At 36.2% G+C, this 14,580-nt stretch overlaps 1 protein-coding gene across 3 annotated transcripts in view; it reads left to right on the forward strand.

Annotated features, from left to right (window-relative positions):
• Nucleotides 1-1,156: 1,156 nt before the first annotated feature.
• Nucleotides 1,157-14,580, forward strand: part of LOC126807773 (transcriptional coactivator YAP1) — a 94,967-nt gene continuing 81,543 nt past the window's right edge. For 2 of the 3 annotated variants that reach the window (XM_050532580.2, XM_050532591.2), the window contains exon 1: nt 1,158-1,772. In XM_050532580.2, the coding sequence (XP_050388537.1) occupies nt 1,333-1,772 (440 nt within the window). In that variant the 5' untranslated portion in view covers nt 1,158-1,332. Of the gene's footprint in view, nt 1,773-14,580 lie in introns of all 3 variants that reach the window. The other variant, XM_050532570.2, reaches the window with a different exon arrangement.

Here is a 14,580-nt window from a genome sequence, read left to right on the forward strand (position 1 = left end):
GAAATTTTGGCTACTCTGAGATATTATTAATGTTATCATTTTCTGTAAGTTTCATTGAAATTTGTTGGTAATTGAGGTCTGTAGCCGTGCCACATGAAATGTGTGGTAACCTGATATTTCTGAAACTCTTAACCGGAAGTGGTCGAAATTTTGGCTACTCTGAGATATTATTAATGTTATCATATTCTGTAAGTTTAATCATCATGGATATCGGCTCATAATTGCGGTCTGTAGCCGTGCCACATGAAATGTGTGGTATTAACCCCCATATCTCGGAAATCGCCAACCGGAAGTGGCCGAAAGTTTGGCTACTCTGAGATGTTATCAATGTTATCATAATCTGTAAGTTTCATTAAAATTGGGTAACAATTATTGCGGTCTGTAGTCGTAAGGCTATTTTGGAATTCTAATTGCTTACCACATGTGGCAAATAGCCACTGCCATTAAAAAATATAAATGATATTATTTTTCATGTCCCTTATCAGCCACCTTTTGTTGTAATTAATATTCGGTAGATTTTAATTGTAAATGTAATAAGCCTGTAGAAATTTCAACACCCCGCCTTCTTTCATAATTTGATGATTGACATCATTTTTCTTTCATGTCGCCGCCGTTCAATCCATATAAGGTAGAGGGGGTGTTTGTGACGTAGGTCTAATTCAGGAAATAACCCCATAGTTTTATTTGCCCCACATACATTTAGTTTACTCAACAAAGCCATCGATAAAAATACAGGTATTGACCAATCATCGATTTTGTTTGTTTTCCCATGGCACATGCAATTTCATTGATACACAGCTACTTGCCTTTCTTCAAAAACTTAAATCTAGCAATAACACCAGATATCCTGCCAAGTTAGCCGTAGTCTAAACTTTTACCGTTAGAACTTCACTGTAAACGCAACTGTCCCAATTCGTGATGGGTGACGTCAGAGCGACCCTGTGCATATCCGCCTTGGAATAATACCGCAGTTATCGAAAAACTTCTCGCATGCTTTGATTTGATACATTATCGTTACTATAATGAAAAGGGATAGTTAGCCTATTTTGTAATAAACGCGATTTAGTTTGTTAAAGTCACAAAGTGGAGTTATATGTTAAAACCTGAAGGACTACTTTGCAAAGTTAACAACCAAACGTCTTTAACGCGTAGTAATACACACTGGGTAAACCTAATTTTCGTGCTAAACTTTAATGGTGTCCTCCCATATCAAGAAGAAGCCAGGGAAACTTCAGGATTTCTTAAATAACTTTCGTTAAAGAGCGAACAAATCAACAGAAAAAGAGCCCTAAGGGTGTGTGTGATAAACTGAAAAAGGACTTAGCCGTCAAAATGTCTCAAGACCGGTCGGAACGGAAAGGTTCGCAAATTGTGCATGTACGTGAAAATAGTGACAGTGACTTAGAAGCTTTATTTAGTTATGCCATAAACCCTTCATCGGATACAAATAAATCTATTCCACTTCGGATGCGCAATCTTCCAGCTTCATTCTTCCAGCCACCCGAGCCACACCTTCAAACTGGTAAAGAAGGCAGCGCAGAATCTACGGGTTATTCCGCATCAAATACGACTAGCACACCGAACTTTTCCATAGCTCATACACGAGTTAGATCGTCCCCAGCCAGTTTATCGCAGACACAGACCCTGAGTACTGCTCCCCCTCCCCCATGTTCACAACATGTGAGACAACATAGTTACGATCTCGCCGAAGAACCGTTACCGCCTGGATGGAGCATAGGAGTTACTGTAGTGGGGCAAAGATACTTTTTAAAGTAAGTACCTGTACTTTCTCATTAGCAATTTACCTGCATGGTCGCCATGTTGAATTTTTAATTGAAGGTGTCAAAAGGTGCAAATCTTTTTTTCCACGTTTCAGTTTTGTCAATAGTTTCAGGTAGACCTATAAAATGTTATACGTGAAGCTACCGAGCGTAATTGAGTTGAATCTAATTTGCAACATCAAAGCTATTTTAAAATATTATGTTTTGACAGCTATGGCCGCTTTTGTGATTACCGTTACTCGGCTTTAGCTATGGCTTCCCACAGTTGATAAGACAGGCCACAGATCACTAAAGGTTTCCCCATTCACTTTAATGTTAATTCTCTATCTTAGACCGGCTCTAACTTTTCCCCAAATTTTCGTTGGGTAGAACCCTTTCTACCACAGATGGAGCAACATGTGACAATCTCTTGCCCAAAAGCAGTATCTTATGAGGTTCTTAGTAATGAAAAACTTGAGATACACAAGCTGGAAGTAGAGACTAGTAAACATGCAATTTTAGGGTATCACGTCATTTGGGACTCAACATAAACAACATTTGGGACCAGTCCATGCGAAAGCCGTCGGACCATCGGTCATTACCGATAAAATAGCTCTCGTGAATACCGGTCCAGTTGTCCGGAAAGATTCTGGACCCGGTTTACTGACTGCTGGTTGTATTAATTCATTGCCGTATTGGCACTGACTGACGGCACTTCGTGCACGGACTGTTGAATTCTCGTTTAATTTATTGTGTTAATTTCACTCTTGTTTAAAATGTAAACAAAATCTTATCTCGAGTACGTACAGTGTAGCAGTCGCTATCATGTGCCACGATAGTCGCGGGACACGATAGGCCTCGGTGTAATTTTACATGCAAAATTAACGGTTATATTTGTCATAAACAATCAATGTCAAAACGATATACTGTCACGATGTTATGAATGTTGAATATTTTCGTTAATAATACGGACGCGTTAGGTAAAGTTGTATAGTAAGAACACGCGTGTTCACATATTCTGCACTAGTGTTGAAACTACTATTCGGATATTCGTTAACGGATACAAAATAAGGGTTATCCGAATCATTTTACTATCCGTTTACTATTTGTTACAATATATTCTGACATTCCGTATGCTCTATATTTAGCCATTTTTACGTCTGATTACTTTGAAATTTTCCCCAATGCAATTGATCACATACGTAGCTCTGAGCCTAAATGTCAATATTATGTGTATTATTTAGTGATAGTAACTAATAATTAACTATTAATGCAGTGTAACGAAAACAGTAGTCTAAATAAAAAAAATATTCATTCATTCCCTGCGCTAGTTTACGTCGTATGAGTTTAGACCGTGTTTTGACTTCCCACAATGAAATTTATTCATAACAACCTAGGTCACGTATATTCCCACTCACTGATTGGTTCAATAGTAGTAGATTATCAGAATGAATCAAACGACCTTGCCAGAATAAATGGCACATGTTTTTATTTTACTTTTTTCTTTCGTGTTGATTGAGCAAAATGATAAGTGGGAGGGTGCGGATAACACAAGTAGTTATACTATACAAATTCCTTCACCTCATTGATTTTTTGGGATGTCAGACCGATGTCATAGATAGTCTTAATAATTACAGCTAAATGTAGGCACGTTTTTTTCCTCGCGGCTCAGACAATTTGCAAATCGAAAGTGCGATTTCATACTCGGCATACACAGACCCTCATAAACATTGAAACAAGTAAGAAATTATGAGTACCGGTATATGAACTTTTGATGCAATTTTGTTCAAGAATTTCACGTCTCCGAATTATCCGAATAGTATTCGGATAGCCAACAAACGTATTTGGATCACAAATTTCGAACCGATTTTCAACACGATATTCTGCACGATATATGCGGTTACATTTCCAACCAGTCATGTAAAGCTGCATGTCTAGTACATTTTGAAGGACACGTATGCATAAGACTATACATGTTTAGAGTGCATAGTTAAGAATTACTCTCGAATCACGGCAAAGATAGACTTTAAAATGGCAAACTATAACGGTATTTAGGTTACCGGTCTTACAAATAGAAATAAGACAAATAGAACTTGCAACGGGAGTCGAAAGCGCTTTTAAATCAGACATAAGAAGCTCGTACTTACCGCGACACAAGTCTCCGATGTCAGAGAATATTAGTAAAGTATAACCGCTATCAAATCCACACAAAAATCCAAGGCACTCATTTTATTTTAGAAAAGAATAACTGTAGGCTCGATAGAAGAGCCTATTCTACATGAACCCCAAATCAATGGTAACTGTCAACTTGTATGTTGTCATTCTCGTGCAGATTTGTTTGAATAACAGAAATGTCCCGTGTATCAAGATCAAAGAATAAAATCGCACGTAGCCACTCTTTAGTTGTTTTTATGCGAATTCAATTTATCTAAAAGGGGCTCCGGCACAATTTAAGGAATTATTTTTTACCCAATATTAACCATCGCCAATTTTTTAAATCATGGGATAAAGTCAATTAACAAACAATACGGGTCTACTTTATTACAAAAACATTGGTGAACTTACCATTTTGTCTAAAATCATAATGCTAATCAACAAACAATACTATTGTTCTTTATTACAAAAACATCAGTGAACTATATTGTTTTTGTACATATTTTATTTATTTGTTTGTACTATATGTTATACCTGATGAGTCCGGCTTAAAGGAATAAAGAATTTGAACTTGAACTAATCGCTGTCGGGATGGCGAGCCAAGCTAGTTGATTATTAGGTAAATATACAAAATATAAACAACGAATGAGTAAAACTGATCTATTCTAATGAATTAAATAATATACAAGTCAAGTACCGGTATTACCTTAGCCGTGGACGGGTTTGCTTGTGGACGGGTTAACGGACACTCAACTTACAAATATTAAATCATCGCTGTATTGGCACTGACTGACGGCACTTCGTGCACGGACTGTTGAATTCTCGTTTAATTTATTGTGTTAATTTCACTCTTGTTTAAAATGTAAACAAAATCTTATCTCGAGTACGTAGTACCGTATATCAAGCTAGTCTAGTAAGTACATGTAGTAGGCTAGGTTAATCCAGACTAAAACGAAAGTCCTTTTATTGTATTATTAACATTGGCTTCTGGTAGACTCGATTGTCATCTAAGGGATTGTATTTTCTTTGTGCGGTCTATTTATTGTTATCATTAACACAAAATGACAATTAAGGAAGTGTGCGAAAAAGTCTTATACAATAGATAATCTTTGTACAGTTCCTCCCAAATTTTTTGGACCGAAATCGCCGCGACACGGTGAAAAAAAACTCTCGGAATTCTCTTAGATTTCACGGTGAAATTTCGCTTGATTCCGCGGCGATTTTTCTCTAAGATTCTCTAGGAGTTCACCGTGTTTCTCTAGGAATTCACCGTGTTTCTCTAGGAATTCACCGTGTTTCGATAAGAATACATCGTGTTTCGATAAGAATACATAGTGTTTCGATAAGAATACATAGTGTTTCGATAAGAATACATAGTGTTTCGATAAGAATACATAGTGTTTCGCTGTGCTTCCCGCAAGGAATTCGCGAGCCTACCTTAAGATAGGGTCGAACTAATATTGTCTATAATAATTTAAAGGAGTTGTAATATAGTAAGGCTCCAGGGAAACGTGTACATGTATAATGTACAGGGCTGTTTGAATAACAAATGAGTTACATGTAGGTAATCTCAGGAAGACATTTACCGGCATTCTGTATCGGTTAGGATTTTTTCCCCAACGCACTTTATACATACATAACGCCGGCTAAAATGTATGCAAACTATGAACAACTTACAATTTTTTAAACATATCAATTCATCTTCGTCTATAACTTAGATGTAATCCGTCAATTTGGGACTGCTATCAAATCCAAACTTTAAATTATATACGATGAGCTTTTACACATTACTTCATTACTCGCAGCTTCGGTTAATCTAAATCAATCATTCATACAGCACGTACAGTAAATCACTCCGCGGGTCGCTTAACGGTATGTTACGTGGTCAGAAACGCGCCAAAAGATTGGGACTACATGTATATTCTTACGCTGTTTTACTCGGCGAATAATATCCGCTGTGACAATATACATCTACTTTATGTCACCCAATTCATTTCGGTGGGAGCAGATATTGAATAAAGCCATTTCACACACACATACGTGTACATTACTCGCAGCTTCGGTTAATCTAAATCAGTCATTCATACAGCACGTACAGTAAATCACTCTGCGGGTCGCTTAACGGTATTTTACGTGGTCAGAAACGCGGCAAAAGATTGAGACTACATGTATATTCTTACGCTGTTTTACTCGGCAAATAATATCCGCTGTGACAATATACATCTACTTTATGTCACCCAATTCATTTCGGTGGGAGCAGATATTGAATAAAGCCATTTCACACACACATGCGTGTACATTACATGCGCCTCATATATTTATAAATAAAATAAAACCAAGTATGAACAATCCAAACCATTAAAGACAAAATTCGAAGTCCTAAACGAGTGTGTTAATTCTCGTCTTCACCCCGTTATAATTTACTTATTTTGAGTACACTTTCTGAATGATTCCATTCTTTTGTACGTCCAACTTGTCGATTTCCTACTGCATATACATGTATCCTGTGTAACAACAAGCTTATACATACATGTATGTTTGCGTTTAAAATCTAGATATATCAGAAGCTCGAAATTTATACTAGACGGTGAATACGCAAGTTTCGTGGTTGAACCGCATCGATATTGCATAATATCGGACCCATATTTATCTTTGCTACTCGGACAAACCCAAAGAACCACTCGGACCAATTAAATTACATTATTAGGCTTGATTTATTCATTTTAAAAATATAATACAGACAATATGTTATTTATGATTAAATCACAATACAAAGAGGCGAATAATTTATAGATGAGTATATTCATAGCTTAAGAATGGCCGCTGCCGGTAAGTACATATTAGCAAATATTTATCTTTATTACATCAACAATTTAATTGTTTTTCTTTGATGGGCTTCATGATGAAACAATACCACGGGTAAGTACATAATGCTTTATTATTTCAAAGAAAGCAGATGCATATTAAAACAAACACAATTATCAATTATTAAAACAACAATTAAAACAAATAGTGTATCAATTGTAGCCACGATTAAGAATTGAAAAGGGATGTTTTCTTAGGGAGCCAGACTTTGTTTTTGTAAAGAGCCTGCTTAATATTAGTATTGTATCTGATGATTACACTGTATTAACCACCTGAATGGGTCAAATTTAAAGAATGAAATGGCTTCCTGTAGATTTGTCGAAAGCCTTTGTCTGTTAGCTTGGTTGTTGAGAAGTATTAGCGTTTGTTCTCAAAATAAGTAAATTATAACGGGGTGAAGGCGAGAATTAACACACGTGTGGCCATTGTATAAATATATGACATGCGCATGTATTGTACACGTCTGTGTATATGTGAAATGGCTTTATTTAATATCCGCTTCCACCGAATTGAAATGAGCGGCACACAGTAGATGTATATTGTCACAGTGGATATTTGTCGTAAGAATATCCCTTTGTTGAATGCATTTAAATGTACAGTATTCTATTAAATAAATAGTTTTTTTTTATTAAATAAAGGGAAGAACTTCCCACAAAACCCAATCCATGGGCCATGGCCTAAGGCCGAAAATGGAAAGATTGCAAAATCATATTCTAAAAACAGGAAGCAGCTTCGGCTCTTTTATTTCTTGTCTGCGATATCACATATGTAGAAGCAGACGTTAAACACCAGGATACTACTACTACTATGGATACAGAATTTGTAAAATAACAAATACATGGCACTGTCACTTTTGTGACTTTGGCAGTGTACCCCCTCCCACCCATATTATTTTAATACGTCATAATACATTATTATCATATACCGGTGACTGTCAAGATTTGCTAAATACTTTTCGCCAAGTAACACAGCGTAAGAATATATAGTCCCCGTGTCGAACCCAACATCTCATGTTTTCGCGCATTTCTGACCACGTGAGGTACGATTAACCACATTGCGGAGTGATTTACATGTATGGCACTGTGATTTATGAATTGGTTGATTTGGATTAACTGAAGCTGCGAGTAATGAAGTTATGTGTAAAATCTCATCGAATATAATTTAAAGTTTGGATTTGATAGCAGCCAATAAGATGAAATGATACGTTTAAAAAATTGTAAGTTATTCATTGTTTGCATACACGTACATTGTGGCACCACGTTATACCTGTACAGTGTGTTAGAAATAAAACATACGACCGTAGCTGCCTCGCCAACGGTTAACATATCTTGTATTCAACTTAAAATAAATTACGTTTTTCGTCAACATGCTTACATCGCGATGATATCGGCACTCGCGATGATTTGGCTAGCTGCCGTTTCGCTAGCGATTCTCCATGATTCCACCGTGAAATAGAGTGTTTTTCCGCGGTGTTCGGCGATTATAGTCCCAAACTCCAGCACTGTAGTGTAATAAAGTAAAGTATTTTCCCCCTTATATATACTGTTTGTTGTTTTTCGAGTTTTAGGCCATTATTACTTATTTTATGCATATTTTTGGTATGAACTTTTTTGGACCAGTAAAATCTCATTCGGTCCAGTAATAGTTGGAATAATACCTGCCCAAATGTCCAGTAAAAAAAATATCATTTCGCATGGACTGTTTGGGACTCAGTTGATGACGTTTGGGACTTGATTGGCGTCAATTGGGACTCAACACAAACGACATTTGGGACTCAATATAAACGACAGTTGGGACTATTTTATGAGATATATAGTAAGAGCTGTCTTAGTTGTCTTTCGTTTTATTTAGTTGATCGGCGATTGTTGAGACCGCGATTAACACTGCTAGTTCTCCTTTGTTTTTTTTTATCTGCGAGTATAAAACTTCTCTTTTGTTTTGTTTTATCTGTGCGTATAAAACTTGACAATAATATATTGTTGAAAATTTGTGTATATTTAGTAATACTTCGTTGTTTCTCTTTTATCAAATAGTAAACGAGCTTGATTGACCGACCACTGCTATATGTTTTTTCGTGAAACGGTATAACTGCAATCAACACACGGCCGCCATTCTCGATGATTGACAACTCACGTTTTTCCTCATCCACCAAAGAACCGTTAGATTTCTTTGAACATACTGCAATAACATCGGGATTATCAGTTAATCAGCTTTAATTATCCCGCTTTGATCATTGCCATTTCTTATCGTTTGGTTGAGCCTTTTACTAACCACGTGTTTCATGTTAATAAATATTTTCTTTCGTGTTTTGAATTGGCCTATTTCTAATAAATTATCCCGAGTCCCAAACGTCGTATACCTGAGTCCCAAACGACGTATACCAAAGTCCCAAACGTCGTATACCAAAGTCCCAATAGTTGTGGTCATATTTTTTTTAGTCCAAAATGACGCGTGTCCCAAATGACGCGAGTCCCAAATGACATGTAATCAATTTTAGGCCCTACATTTCAACCTTACCAACCTGTCAATTCTTGTATCCTTCCGCATCAAAATGATGAATATTCACCAAAACCTGGCAGAAAATGTATTTTCAAACCCTTTTCTTCGATTCTACACCAAAAAGTCGACAAAAATCGACATGCAAAAGGGGGATAAAGGAAAGGGGAGCGGAAGACTAAAAATAGCTTTGGCCCTTGTTTCGTGGGTGACGGCATAGGAATATTTGGTGATCTGTGTCCATATACCGTTATCAGTTTTCGCTTAACTGTTATCTTTCCCTAATTTTCTTGACAACGTACTTGATCAGGTGGACTGAAATTATTACCGTACACAAATGTATATTGCTCACATAAGATTTTTTTTTTTACATAAGTAGAGAAGTTATACAAGTCGTCACTCTCAATCTTTCAACGTGTATTACTATTACATGTGCATTTCCGTTCATGTACATGTAAATTACATAATATTATTGTACATGTATGTAATGTTGATGCTACTGGGCATATAATTTGCAGATTCAGTTTAATTTTTCAGCTGTTAAACATGCATTAGGCCTGAAATGTATAAACTATTAATTAGACATAAATTAACGTATCCAGACCATAATCTACTCTTGATGCCAACGCTAGCCTGCGATATTAGTTCGATTGTGAACTGATTTGCTGCATAACTTTCCTTCTCGATTTAACGATTAAATGGATAATCAAGAATATCATTTTTGTTGTAATGATGAACAAGGCTATGTGGAACTTTCGATCGCTTATTTCTCGGTTCATAGTGGATCAATAGGTTATTTAGGGTCAGTAGGTTATTTATTACCTTACTAATAAAATAAGTAATAATTAATAACTTATGAGACAAAACATTTTCTCTGAATCTTTGTCGAACGAAAGCCATTTGAAAGTAGTTAACCATTCGGATCTAAAATATCTTCCGGCCTTCGACTTTGGTTGACCTATATTGCTATATTGGACGTGGGAGGATCTCCGACTTTTGGAACTTCCATTGACGACGTGCATGCTTGAAGTTCAAGGTCAACGGCGCCATCACTATCTTCAGTTAAATCTCGTTTACGTTTCCTGGTGTCATTCTGCGAGGTGTTCAAGTACATGTACTTCAACATTGTGTTTGATAGAAATGAATGAACCGACATTGGATTATATACATTCTTTTACTTGGCATGATTACATGTACCTCAATTAAGCCGAAGCTATTCATTGTAATGATTGACTCTTTGATGGGTTTCTTAATCGGCGAGTAATAATTAATACTTTGTAATCGGTCGAAATTAGATTGATTTATGATAACATAGTGGCCGGTTCATTTTTTTTACCAATCGGTCTGATAATTAATTCTTTGTAAATTGGCTGAAAGTAGATTGATTTGTGATACCTTAGTGGTTGGTTCATTGTTTTACCAATCGGCTAGATGAAAGATCAATCGGCTAAAGCCGACAATAAACAGCCGATTAAGATCCCTGCTTAATGAATCACGTATTTTAATCTTTAATTTTCAAAATCTTAATTTTCCCAAACAGTGCTTCTGCAGGTGACAGAGAACCGCCATCATTTGACTGATTGTTGTTGGTTAATATCCAATTCACAGTTGTGAATATTATGTAGCCCAGTTGTTACATGTACTTAACAGGTCTTTTGTTCATATCAGAATAATTTTATTTTAGACTTATAAATGCACATTATTCTGGTGAAATAAAAAATATTACACAATTTTTATACGTTTGCCAATCCAGTACATGTAGGAGGTAAAAAGTTTGAAACAGCATCTTATAGATTGCAATATATATATTATTATTATTAATGAGATATTGAAATACATGTACAGTAAGTAGAAATATAATATACATGTACATTCTACAATACATGTATATGTTGCAATACTTTTTTTTCAACTGTGATACTCAGCCATGATTTACATGATGAAAGACATTTTACTTTTTATACGCCCACATTGAAATGTGGTCATATATTGTCGTCGCCCCCGTCTGTCCGTCCGCCGCACACAATTGCTTGTGGACGCTCTAGAGGCCAAAGTTAATATCTGATTGACTTTAAATTTATACACAGTGTCTAAGGTCTTGAGATGAAGAAGCCTATTGATTTTCAGCGATTTCCGATAATTATTGCCAAAGTTATGGCCCTTGATCACTTTGAAAAATCTTGTGGACGCTCTAGAGGCCAAAGTTAATATCCGATTGACCTAAAATTTATATACAGTGTTTAAGGTCATGAGACGAAGAAGCCTATTGATTTTCAGTGATTTCAGATAATTACTGCCAGAGTTATGGCACTTGATCACTTCAAAATATCTTGTGGTTGTTCTAGAGGCCAAAGTTAATATCCGATTGACTTTAAATTTATACACAGTGTTTAAGGTCATGAGACGAAGAAGTCTATTGATTTTCAGCTATTTCCGATAATTACTGCCAGAGTTATGGCCCTTGATCACTTTGAAAAATCTTGTGGACGCTTTAGAGGCCTAGGTTAATATCCAATTGACTTTAAATTTATACACAGTGTTTAAGGTCATGAGACGAAGAAGCCTATTGATTTTCAGCAATTTCTGATAATTACTGCGAGAGTTATGGCCCTTGATCACTTCAAAAAATCTTGTGGACGCTCTAGAGGCCAAAGTTAATATCCGATTGACTTTAAATTCATACACAGTGTTTGAGGTCATGAGACGAAGAAGCCTATTGATTTTCAGTGATTTAGGATAATTACTGCCAGAGTTATGGCCTTTGATCACTTCAAAAAATCTTGTGGACGCTCTAGAGGCCAAAGTTAATATCCGATTGACTTTAAATTCATACACAGTGTTTAAGGTCATGAGACGAAGAATCCTATTGATTTTCAACGATTTCCGATAATTACTGCCAAAGTTATGGCCCTTGATCACTTTGTGACGCTCTATAGGCTAAAGTTATCATCCGATTGACTTCAGACTGATACACAGAGTTTAAGATCTTGAGACGAACAAGTATATTGATTTTCAATGAATTTTTATGTCCTGAACAGCTAAATCCATGATATGCAAAGTTTTGTATACAAAACCTTAGCATGTGGCAGAACTTTATAAAAACAAACAAATTCTAATGGTTTTCTGATAATTACTTCATGAGTTGTTGCTCTTAATCAGATTTTAGTGTATTATAAATGTTTCATTACCGAAAAAAGAAAAATATGCGACAACTTTTGTTGACTGCTCGGACGATTTAGCTGTTGTGGGCGTATGTTTCGTTGCCTTGCAACCTATCTTTAGTTGATTTCAAACATGTATGATGCTATAAATAAACTTTCTTCATCATAAGCATTTCTTGTCCCCCCGCCTTTCGAAGAAAGCAGGGGACTATTAAAATGGGTTCGTCCGTCTGTCTGTCCGTCACACTTTTGGGACACAATAACTCTCTTTCTAATTGAGCTACAATGTTCAAACTTGGTGTAGGTGTTTATTAGGCCAATGCCTTGATGGAGTTCGAAGATGAGCATTTTCGGCTTAGGGTAAGCAGAGATATGCAATTTGATTGGTTGATGCTTTGGGACACGATAACTTTAGTTCTAATTAAGTGAGAGTGATGAAACTTGGTGTATAGTTTCATTAAAAATCAATACCTTGACTAAGTTCGATAATGAGCATTTTCTGCTCGGGGTAAGCAGAGCGGTAAGCAATTAGATTGGCCGAGACTTTGGAACACAATAACTCTCTATCAAATTGAGCTAGAATGTTCAAATTGTTGTAGGCGTGTATTAGGTCAGTGCCTTGATTAAGTTTGAAGATGAGCATTTTCTGCTTAGGCTGACCTTAAAAATATCTTTGTTTCGCCTAACGCGACCGACTAACTAAAACCACCCCCGACTTAAATTATTTTATTGCACTTTTCCACGATCTTTTTATTTTATTTTGTGTGTCAACCTGAAATATATCACGAGAGTTATTTCCCTTTACTATGGCTATGGTTTGATTCATTATTGAAACTGGTTGATCAAGACGAAAGCATCATAGGTGTCGCTTCTCAACAAAATGGTTGCAGACGAAAACACGTCCATTCCCACGAAATGATTCTGCCTCTATTTTTCTCGAAAACGGATATTTTCAATATCCGTTTTCGAGAAAAATGAAGGCACAACCCGCACGATCGTTATAAAACGTGTTGAGGGAGTTTCAAACGTCAGTTTGTGGCAATTCGTGTGCAAATCGTGCATTACGAAAAATCCCGATGTCATTGATTTGTTTGCCAATAAAAAAAGACGAATGTTTGCACCCGGAAAATTATCAAGCTGTCAAATTAGCTCTTAAAAAAAAATCTGAAAAAAAACCGACCTACCGACCCTTCTCCTCGATTGTGGGTCGGGTTTGGTGAAACAAAGATATTTTTAAGGTCAGCCTTAGGGCTAGCAGAAATAAGAAATTTGATTGGTTGATGCTTTGGAACCTGATAACTTTAGTTCTAATTAAGTGAGAGTGATGAAACTTGGTGTATAGTTTCATTACATCAATACCGTGACTAAGTTTGATAATGAGCATTTCCTGCTCAGGGTAAGCAGAGCGATAAGCAATTTGATTGGTCGAGACTTTGAAACACAATAACACTCATTCTAATTGAGTTAGAATGTTCACACTTGGCGTAGGTGTCTTAGGTGAATGCCTTGATGGAGTTCGAAGATGAGAATTTTCTGCTTAGGGTAAGCAGAGATAAGCAATTTGATTGGTGAATACTTTGGGACACGATAACTTTAGTTCTAATTAAGTGAGAGTGAGGACACTTGTCTTGTTGTATAGCTTTATTACATCAATACCTTAACTAAGTTCGATTATGAATATTTTCTGCTGAGGGTAAGCAGAGCGATAAGCAGTTTGATTGGTCGAGACTTTGGTGTTAACTGTTGTCTGATACCTTATGCAGTTGATACCTTATGCAGTTGATACAGTTGTTAAAGTTATACCCCTTGAGGAAGGCTCTCCAGGTAGGAGGTGTAATGGTTAAGTATTGTCCTGAAAATAGACGATTCAATCACTCGGCTTTATGCACCGATCAGACTTCAATGGAAAATGTGAACATCATTTCAGAAATTAAAAGTAATGAAGTGTTGACATGTGAAAGTTCTGTATGTGGGCAGGAATAGCTCACATCATGTATAAATAAATTAAATTCTGATCATAAAGTACTTGTAGAAACATATCCTAGTCATACATCTTTTAAATTTGGTGATGGTGACCAAGTAATTTCCATGTATATGGTTAAAATACCAGCAAGAATTTGTGATAATCATGTTATTATTGACTG

The sequence above is a fragment of the Patella vulgata genome, chromosome 1, assembly GCF_932274485.2.
Source record: "Patella vulgata chromosome 1, xgPatVulg1.2, whole genome shotgun sequence".
NCBI classification, from domain to species: domain Eukaryota; kingdom Metazoa; phylum Mollusca; class Gastropoda; family Patellidae; genus Patella; species Patella vulgata.